This window comes from Rhopalosiphum padi, chromosome 3 (assembly GCF_020882245.1).
Source record: "Rhopalosiphum padi isolate XX-2018 chromosome 3, ASM2088224v1, whole genome shotgun sequence".
NCBI lineage: Eukaryota > Metazoa > Arthropoda > Insecta > Hemiptera > Aphididae > Rhopalosiphum > Rhopalosiphum padi.
In genome coordinates, this window is record NC_083599.1 from 26,900,997 (window position 1) to 26,911,502 (window position 10,506).

General features: G+C 32.2%; 1 protein-coding gene across 4 annotated transcripts in view; it reads left to right on the top strand.

Annotated features, from left to right (window-relative positions):
• Positions 1-9,965, top strand: part of LOC132926305 (papilin) — a 48,812-nt gene extending 38,847 nt beyond the window's left edge. Inside the window, exons 29-41 of one of the 4 annotated variants that reach the window (XM_060990649.1) lie at positions 49-243; positions 752-964; positions 1,033-1,203; positions 1,330-1,589; positions 1,666-1,801; positions 1,877-2,170; positions 2,586-2,777; positions 3,199-3,326; positions 3,800-3,950; positions 5,592-6,071; positions 7,737-7,892; positions 8,007-8,117; positions 9,057-9,965. In XM_060990649.1, the coding sequence (XP_060846632.1) occupies positions 49-243; positions 752-964; positions 1,033-1,203; positions 1,330-1,589; positions 1,666-1,801; positions 1,877-2,170; positions 2,586-2,777; positions 3,199-3,326; positions 3,800-3,950; positions 5,592-6,071; positions 7,737-7,892; positions 8,007-8,117; positions 9,057-9,292 (2,723 nt within the window). In that variant the 3' untranslated portion in view covers positions 9,293-9,965. Of the gene's footprint in view, positions 1-48; positions 244-493; positions 671-751; positions 965-1,032; positions 1,204-1,329; positions 1,590-1,665; positions 1,802-1,876; positions 2,171-2,585; positions 2,778-3,198; positions 3,327-3,799; positions 3,951-5,591; positions 6,072-7,736; positions 7,893-8,006; positions 8,118-9,056 lie in introns of all 4 variants that reach the window. The other 3 variants (XM_060990650.1, XM_060990652.1, XM_060990651.1) reach the window with 3 other exon arrangements.
• Positions 9,966-10,506: the final 541 nt, after the last annotated feature.

Genomic DNA, 10,506 nt, shown 5'->3' on the forward strand with positions numbered 1-10,506 from the left:
ATGAAGAATTTTCCGTGATTTATTGTTATACATCTACTTGTTTTCTAGAAGAACTAGACGAAGATGTTTGCAAACTACCAAAGGACTCCGGTCCATGTGAGGGTACTAAAGTCTATTGGTATTATAACCATGAAAAAATGAAATGTAGGAAATTCGAGTATGGAGGTTGTGAAGGAAACAAAAATAGGTTTCATTCACAATCAGAATGTATAGCGAAATGTTATTCAGAGTTATTAATTAAAGGTACATAAAACCTATATAGTCTGTAAAATAAGAATGGACTTGGGATGTACTGTCTTTCTTAACTTATGAAGTCTTTAGCGCTGTACTGCTGTTGATTTGTTTTAACAATGTTGATTTGTTCTAACAATTTTGAATGTAATAACATAATATTGTGTTTAAATTGAATGTAAAATAATATTAATACCTATTTAATTATTAAAACATTGTTTGCTACTAACATAAAATGCATGTGGGTTTGGTAATTATTTAGAAGAATGTTTGATGACTGTTGCTCGGGGTGATAAAAACTGTGATAAGAAGATACCAAGGTGGTATTTTGATAATAACGAAAACGCATGTAAACCTTTCTATTATACTGGTTGTGGTGCCAATGCTAACAATTATGAGACGCAAGAGTCTTGTGAAAAGAAATGTCCATCTAAGAGAAGTAAGCCATTATAATGGTTAAATGTATTGTATTTTTAATAAATTGTTAGAAGAAAAATTAAAAAATCCATTGAAATTTCAGAACTTGATACATGTAAATTACCCGCTCTTGTTGGTGAATGTCATGACTACGTAAATCGTTGGTACTTTAACTCTTTGGATGGTCGTTGTAAGCAATTTTACTATGGTGGTTGTGGTGGAAATGAAAATAATTTCGAATCACAATATAGTTGTGAAAATAAATGTATCGACTCTGGTCGTATTACAACTTTAGCACCTCCTCAATTTTCAAAAGGTATATTTTCAATACAAAAAAAAAGGAGAATAACGTAAACAACGATTATTTTTTAATAAAATTTACAGACAAATGCTTCTTGTCCCAAGACCGCGGTAACTGTAGCAATATGTCTTCTAAATATTTCTATGACAGACAAGATGGCGTTTGCAAACAATTCATGTACGGTGGCTGCGGAGGTAATGACAACCGCTTTGATTCTAAACAAGAATGTGAACGACAGTGTTTCGACGCACAAGGTAATGAAAATAGAAATAACTTATTTGTAACTGGTAGAGTGGTAGCAATGGCTTATTAAAATAATTAGATAAATAAAGTAGTATGTATATAAGAAATAATAATATTTTTTTAATTTTCCTTTCTAGATCTATGTCAATTGCCAAGAGTAGAAGGACCGTGTAGAGGAGATTTCAGACAATGGTATTACGATAAAAATAGTGATAGATGTTTCCAATTCCGATATGGTGGATGTCAAGGAAATTCTAATCGTTTTAATGACCGACAATCTTGTGAATCCCGTTGTGTACAAAATGTTGTAACAACAGTTGCTTCACCAATAATAGCTCAAACACGACCAAGCGACGTTTGTCTAATTCCACTCGACCCCGGTCCTTGTCTTCAAACTGTAATATGACCTTATACCTAATTACTTGTAAACTAAATATTTTAATTTATTATTTTTCTACGCTATTTTACTATAGATTGATATGTGGTACTTCAAAACATCCACAAGACGATGTGAATCTTTTGCTTATAGTGGCTGTGAAGGAAATGCTAATAAATTCCAATCGGTTGAAGAATGCGAACGAATCTGCTATCCATATATTGATCCAAATGGTAAATAAAAAAGAAAAACGTATTTTACTTTTAACAAAACATGATTAAACTTGTTTGTGTTTGATTGTTCGACAGCAAATAAAATTGAACAAGAATCACGAACTACAAAACCAGAAGAACCACAAATATCCACAGACATTTGTGAAGCAGGGAAATTACGTTGTAAACAGTTATCCGAAGAAGCAACAAGATGTCCGTACGGACTTGAACATTGGGTTAATGCTGTTGGTTGTGAAGACTGCCGATGTTATAATCCTTGCTTGCCAGGACCAGATCAGAAATCGGTTTGCCCTGCAGATTATCAATGTATAGTGGACGTCATTACGTCAGACAACGGAGACTCGAAATACAAGGCCACGTGTAGACCAGGTAATAAAGTTCATAAAAATAAATACAATTTCAGTAAGTAAACTACAATAAATTATTGAGTTGTAATTAAATTAACTTATATCAAATAAAAATGTAAATCTTACTATAAGTATAAACATTAGAACAATACCTTCAGATTTATTTTAAATACATTAATATTCACCAATATTTTTGCTAAAAATCATTAATTATGTCAATATTTATTATTTATAATTAAAAATAATTCAAGTAAAAAAATATTCAGTAAAATTGTTATACGTATACTTATCTGAATTATTATATTTTTGTAGTATTTTAACTAACAATAATTATTCTTATTTTTACTTAATTTATACAAATGTATATTGTACATACAATTTCGTTAAATAATCATTTTATAATGGATTTAACCAATGCATGCTTATTTTGTTTTTAGTTTTCAAGCCAGGAGAATGTCCTCAGCTTGCCGTTTACCAGAGCGACTGCGCTGAACAGTGTAGAACAGATGCGGATTGTGTCGGAGACGACAAGTGTTGTTATAACGGTTGTGGTACTTTCTGTTTGCGTCCACAACAGTCCACCACAACGACGACTGCATCTACGACCACTGCGATTATGCAAGAAAAAGGTATATATGTTCCTACTTACCAAAAGTTGCACATCAATTAGTTACAAGAGATTTTGCAATTATTTATATGTTTATCATTCATACTAAAAGCAGTGGCGTACACAATATTGGCTTTAAGGCTAAAGCGTCTAGTTAAAATTTGTGTATTTCCGATGGCTAAGAATTAATTTCAAAAGCATAATACTTTGAAATAACATAAAAATATATTAATTTATATAAGTAGAAAAGTGAAGTCGACATTTAAATTATTTGTAAAGGAAAGAAAATAGAAAATATGTTAAGCACACACACACACACACACACGCACAGATGTGGGTGTAATGTGTAAGCTTGACTATGAATAAATATAATTAAAATTTCATTTATTTCTAATATACCTATTATTATTATTTGTCCTCATGTGTTTTGCGTGTGCCAACAGAATCACCTCCGCAAATCGTCACAGCTGATTCCAACGTAGAGGCCGATGAAGGCAACTACGCCACTCTCAGATGCATAGTTATCGGTAATCCTACACCGACAATTGTTTGGCAGAAGAACACCACACTGGTAATAATACTTTAGAATTCCACTATTTAAATGTGAATCGAAAATATGTCTTACAACTGCAGTCAAATGCGGTAAATCCATAAAAGTTGTTATAAAATCGTTTATGCATGCAAATCCAAAATCCCACTCACTTGCCTTTTCAGTTTACAAGGTTAGTCATTCCAGCACCAGAAATTCAGAAAATTGAAATCAAAATGTCTTCATATTTAGTAAATTTTAAAATAAAATAATTCGTACGCCTTCTTAAATCTTTCAAAAACAATTTGTCTTATGTGGATGTTCGGGATACGGCAATAGTGGTGGTACCTACACAGTATAAAATATTTTCAGTTTACGATTCAATAAAAATGCATGTTCATTTTGCGATTACTTTGAGAATAGGACTAACGAAAAATAAAAAACCATTAAAGTTGACAATCGGATTATGTTATCATTATGTATTTATATTGAGTGTAGGTGTATTCGTGTTTCAGATCGACGGATCGGGTGGTCATTACAAACTGTTTGCCGATGGTACGTTACAGATCGTCGGACTATATAAATACGATTCAGGAGTGTATATTTGTATGGCTAGCAACGGTATTGGCGAACCAATCAGAAGAGAGGTCTACTTAACGGTCAAAGGTACGAGATTCATTGTTTTTGCATCTAATACCTATACGCTTTATTTTGAAATATTAGAGTACTTACGTGTTTTCGTTGGTAGTCTCTCTTTACTCGTACATAATACCAACTATTTTACTATATGTAGACAAGTTTTTTCCTATTACAATGTCATGTCCTTCAAGTTAAAGCTGGTAAAGTATATAAATACAAACCGCCTTGACGAAAGTTTGCGTTTTATGGATTCACGTCCAACTACAAGGCATGACACAAGTATATGTTCTACTATTCGTATCGTACAAACGTACATTTATTTCGTTTTTTTTTTTTTTTTAATAATACTAAACACTTGTTTCTTAAATTCTACAATGAGAGTTATTTGAAAAATGTTAATATTTTTTTTAGAAGACGCTTCACTGGCATTTGTAGTCTCCGTTGGTTAGGTATGAAAAAGCAAATTTACGTTTCAGCTATTTTTAGCAATTTAAGTATTGCTTCATTAATTTTAATTGATTAGAGTGGATAAACCTATTATACAATTTAGATGTAACGACATTAATTGTGAGTTTGAGGAGATTATTTTCGATATTGTAATTTTTAAATGAATTATAAGATTTGCGAACGTTTAAAGAATGCACATAATTTGATTGAAAGCCAAATACTACAAATGCTGATACGGCGTCTTCTAATATTTGCACTGCACGCAAACAATAGAGGATTGTTAAACAAACACATAGTGTAGTAATAATATTATACTTATATTATATTACGAACATAACGCTTATGAATTTTCCGCATATCGTACCATGATGATTTATAATTTATAATCACCATAACCCTATTGCTGGTGTTCGAATTGGGAAAAATCAAGTAAATTAGCTCAACCTAATAAAAAAAAACTGTCCCAAATTCATTATTATTTAACACAGGCTCCACACCTATTAGGCATCACTATATTTTTTTAAATACCACATATCTACTGCATATTTATGAATTGAAAATCTAAAAATATAATTTATGTTAGTGTACGTGAATTTATGTTTTCCTCAAATCGCTTAATACAGCTCATAAATTTAGTTATTATTTATTAATATGATAGAATTATTATTGTGTTCAGCAAGAGAGAAAGAGAGAGATCGTTAATCAGAGTGGTCCGTCGCAATCGACATGAATATAATATACCAAATAGGAACGGTAGAAACCGTCAACATCAGGCGTTACCAAATAAACAAACTACATAGGCCTAATAGTATAGTATAACTAAAACCAAAAATATTGTAAATTCATTACATGTTTCGGATTAATTTATTGACAGTAGATAAATATGCAGCAGTATTATTGACAGAAATTTAAATACATACCTAATTAAATAAAAATTAAATCAGACATCAGAGCGGTTTTCCCTGTTCCGATAAAAAAAAAAATAGTTGGATTGTGAAAAAAAAAATAATAGAACGGCTCTTTTCCGCTGTACACTCCCCTCCTCCCCTCCTACAAACATTCACCAATTCGAGCACTGGCCATTACGCTTACTTTAACTTACACTCGATGTTTGCATGTGTTTTCGCACCGTTGGTTGATGTTGTTCTTCATCTTCACGTTCTTCTTGTTCTTCTACTTCTACTTCTCGTACCCGCACTCGTCGTCCCCGCCGTCGTGCAGACCCGATCCCACGACCCGCAAACGTTATCGGCGAGGAGAGCACTGCCGTGATCGTCGCGCTCAACAACCCCACTGTGCTGCAGTGTTACGCAGTCGGCTGGCCGCGGCCTATCGTCACTTGGTGGCGGGCCGACCGGATGTTGCCTATGACGTCCGAGACGTTCGAACAGCGCAACGACCATTCGTTGTACATCCGGATGGTAACGATCAACGTGCTCGGCCCGTACACGTGTCAGGTGTACAACGGAATCGGTCGGGCGTCTTCGTGGAGCGTCACGCTCCAGGCGCACGGCACTTCCGCCGACTATCCGTACAACCCGTACCTGGTGCCACCGCCCAGGCACCCGGGTACCGGTGACGTGATCCGACTCAAGCCGATCGTCGTCAGGCTCACCAGGCCACCACCCATCTACAGAACAGTCACCCCACAACACACCGACGTCGAGACCACACAGCCGTCACAGCAAAAGGTCTTCACTGGTAAGTGCCCTCCACCCACCCCTCCCTCATAGCAGTGCCTTTGCTGCGAACGTTGAAATTCCATGGCATACGTATAATATATCCGTCTGCTTATTTCAACCGTCAAAACCAATCATGTGTTACATTTTTCACATCCAGAAACATAGCTAGTGGGTAAATCGCGTGATCACTATGTAGTAGGTATGCAGTATGTTCCGTTTTCACTTAAACATTAGGTAACACGGAATTTCAGCCAGCGACATAATAAAACACTAAATATGTCATATTAATATTAGAAAGTTTTTAGGAAGACAGAGGATACTAAAATACGAATTATGTGCCAAATGTAAGTCATATTGCGCTGTTACTAATTAGTGCGCTGACAGAAATTATTATTTGTTATTATTTAATTTCACAATTGTACATGCCCTATAATTACAGTAATAATTTTTTTATATTAAACAAAAGTCAAATTTTTCTATCCAATAAACAATAAGTAGTATTGTATAGTGTTACCATTTAAACAAATATTAACGTTATTGTGTAAGACACGCGGAAAGGGGGAACATTTTAAAATTCACATCAAATATTATGTATTTTAATATTCTCTTTCTGTCTTCCTTAAAAAGTCCCCATTTTAATCTATAATCTTCCGGCTGTACTGTCTTATATTACTATATAAGTGAAACACGCTGTATATAACCTTGGGTTCCAAAATCTGGTTATATATATTTTACTTTCAAATTAGATCGATGACTAGTAGCACTATTTCATTTTTAGTACAGACGCTCATCACACGGGAAAAACGGTAATTTTTTATTTTGTCATAACAAATAGTAGATACGTGACCATTATTTTATACAAATATTTTTTCAATAGTGGACTTTTAAACACCATTATGACATTACTTTAGTTATAAAATTAAAACGAAAATGATCCACTACATAATAGTATATACTTCCTACACTTCAGTAGTAAATACTTAATACTTACATGGATGATATTACTCGTATATCGCCTACTATTGCCTTTGGTTTCCTGTTACTAATAATCGTGTTATTTCTTGGTGTTATCAAATATAATTGATTTTAAAATACTAAATTGTTGCTTTTAGATAACTAATATTAGTTTTTATTGTAGTATTAGTCTAACTTTAACAGATCGATGCCATAAAAAACAGTTAATAACTATTATAATAATAAATTTTAACGGCATAGATATCTTTTTAAATTATTTATTGAATATGTGTAAGAAAAACACTCTATGCACCTAACAAAATTAATTTTCTAAGCTGTTGGTTATGGAAATTATTGCATATTGTACACATTGTACCACTGTTTATTATTTATCATAATACTAATGAATTATTAGTTCCGAGAATTTGAATAATTTGAACGGAATATATTTTATATTTTTCTGTATTTTACGGTCATTTAATATGATAATCTTTTTTTTTTTTGTTATATATTTGGTACTTATTTCATTAGTATGTATGATGTAATGGGAATTCATACAATTTTCGAATTTTTAAATATGTTTTTCAATGCTAACAATCGGTGTATACAAGTGTAGGGACAAATAGAAATCAAAAACAATCGAACAAATTGTTTGGACATTTTTGATTAGTCTAAAAACTGATATAATATCGTGTCGCAATGATTTTAATTGAACATTTTTCTGGTGCAGTCCCCGTACGAGTTAACATATCTTTACCAGCCACAACCATCGCCGTCGGTTCTGACCTAACGATTCCTTGTTCGGTGGACGGTTATCCGATACCCACTGTGACCTGGTACAAAGACGGGCAAATACTAAGGAACAATGAACGGACTCAGGTGACCGGTAAGCGTTGTGCGCCTACCCACAAACAGCGCCACGGCGATTGTTTTAAATTATGCAAATGGGCATAATGAGTATACTATAAATCGCGCTTGAACATAATTATTTTTTTCCTAGAAAACAAGTTGGTCGTCATCCGTACGAATGCTTCGGATTCGGGTTCTTATAAATGTGAAGCGTACAACTCGTACAGCTCCGATGAGAAAACCGTAAACATTACAATAGAAGGTACGTATAGTAGTTTCATAGCGCCATAGCCACAGGCAGCATAATACACAATGCCATATAACAATAACAATAATAATATTAGATTACATTTGCAGGATTTTTAAAAAGAAAAATGCGTAACAGGGCAGTGTGGTGGAAGGGAGTGAGAGAGGTTAATTAGCTCTGTACGGAAGGAAGTTTGATATTTGTTTACTGAATTTGAAAATCTATCGCAGTTGACGAGATTGCATTAAATTAATTTATACATGTATCGCAATAATGAGCTTAACGTTGACCGGAAAACAAATACAGTGAAAACTCTTTATAACGAAACTCTTTACAACGAAAAACTCTATATAACGTAAACATTATATAATAATGGTTGGTTTGCTTTATAACCCATTAGTCAATTAATTTTCTATAACATATAGTCACCCTCAATAAGGAAACAATATTTTGTGTTTCATAACACAATTTACCTGTTAAGTATTATAATTTATAAAAATAATCGGCAAAAATGCTGAAATTTCCAAGAACGATTACATTCTTATATTATCTACTTTTAATATCGTAATAATGCTATTATTATCGATATCAAATATATTCATCAATCTCTTGGTCCCTTCAGATTCGTTATAAAGAGTTTTCACTGTATATTTAAATTTAACACGTTTGACGGTAAACATTTGTTAGTGATTGTCTTTAAACGGCGTAACGATTGCACATTTTAAGGGGCTCTACATCTGTTAACGCCTTTTATCGATAAAAAATTATAATTAATTTTAAATTATTCATCACAAAATATTAATACGTAGGTAATCGTGATGTCGGTAATAATTATTAATTTTAGTCGTTTCGATCCTAATTATGTCATGGTAGTGTAGGCATTAGCAAAATAATATTATAATGTACCAAACAATTTGAAAGTAAATAATAGCGCTTTTCGTTTTGCTTTTATAGGCATGTATATTCCTCCGAACTGTACAGACAGTCGGTTTTTCGCCAATTGTTCTTTGATCGTGAAGGGATCCTACTGTAATCATCCGTACTACAAGAAGTTCTGCTGCGAGTCATGCACACGGGCCGGTCTGCTACCGACCAATGACTATCAAAACAACTTTTCATACATCAGCAGTTCAATCAGACGGTTCAGAAGAGATCTAGTCAACAAACTTCAGAGTTTGAACTTATTCTGAGCGAAGCGCAACGGCTGATCGCGTTGCATTTTAGTCATAAATACAAAATTTTAAATATTATTATACATCATAAGAGAAAAAAAGAATAATACAATTTTAGATAATATTACTATACTTTATAATATATTATTATTATTTGTTCGTGTCACATAATAATTTTACTATTATTATCATCATCTTATTATTATTATTATAAATATCATCATTATTATACTATTACTATTATTATTATTATTATTATTATTATAAATATTATAATTATTACAAACCGGAATTTTATTCGTTTCAAACGGCAAATTCCTCCAAAGGTAACGTCGTAGGTAATCAAATAATTTTCAAAATTATGCACAGTCATTCCACGTAATGTTTTATTATATAATTATGATACATCATATATATTATAGTTTAAACATATTACAATTTTTTTTTTTGTTTAACCAGTACCTAATAATCAGTTATATATATATATTTAATCAGTTCCTAATAATAGTCATACATACTCGATGTTAGGAAGAGTAGTTAAATATTATTTTATGTACTTTAGATAGTTGGAATGATTAATTTATTATATTATACCTTCCTATAATAAAGTATATATATTATGTTCACTTAAATGTATAACATTTCCTTTTCGATACTGTATTGAATATTATTTATCTATATGTTGGTTATAATTATAAATAATATTACCTATTTTAAGTTTACTGCATTATTACAATCTAAGAATCTAATAAAATTTCATTTTATTTTCCAATTATAACGCGTTTATTAACATTTAAGTTTTTGTGTTCAGGTTTATATAAGTTACCTTTAAGAGATACTAATTTTATATTTTGTGACCATTAAACTGTGCTTTAAAATACAAAAAAATGTTGGACTTTTCACATATTATCCCTGTAATTTGTCCATTAATTTATTTATCATTAACTAAAAGGTTATTAAAACGACACTGGTTGTTACAACTGCTGCAGCAATCACATTGTACATGAACGAGTTATTATAATAAAAAATAGATGATTAAGTTGTCAATATGCTATGCGGTAGATGTCTATGTGTGGGTCACTGTAAAATGGGGCTGGGTAAAATGGGTCTGCGATGATTTGTATACATTTTGAAAGCGGTAAGTTGAGTCCCGGGTATAAAAAGGTAGTAGGCAAGTTGGATTCTGATTATATATTCGGGACGAGAGCATATAGTTTAGTAAACTCATACAA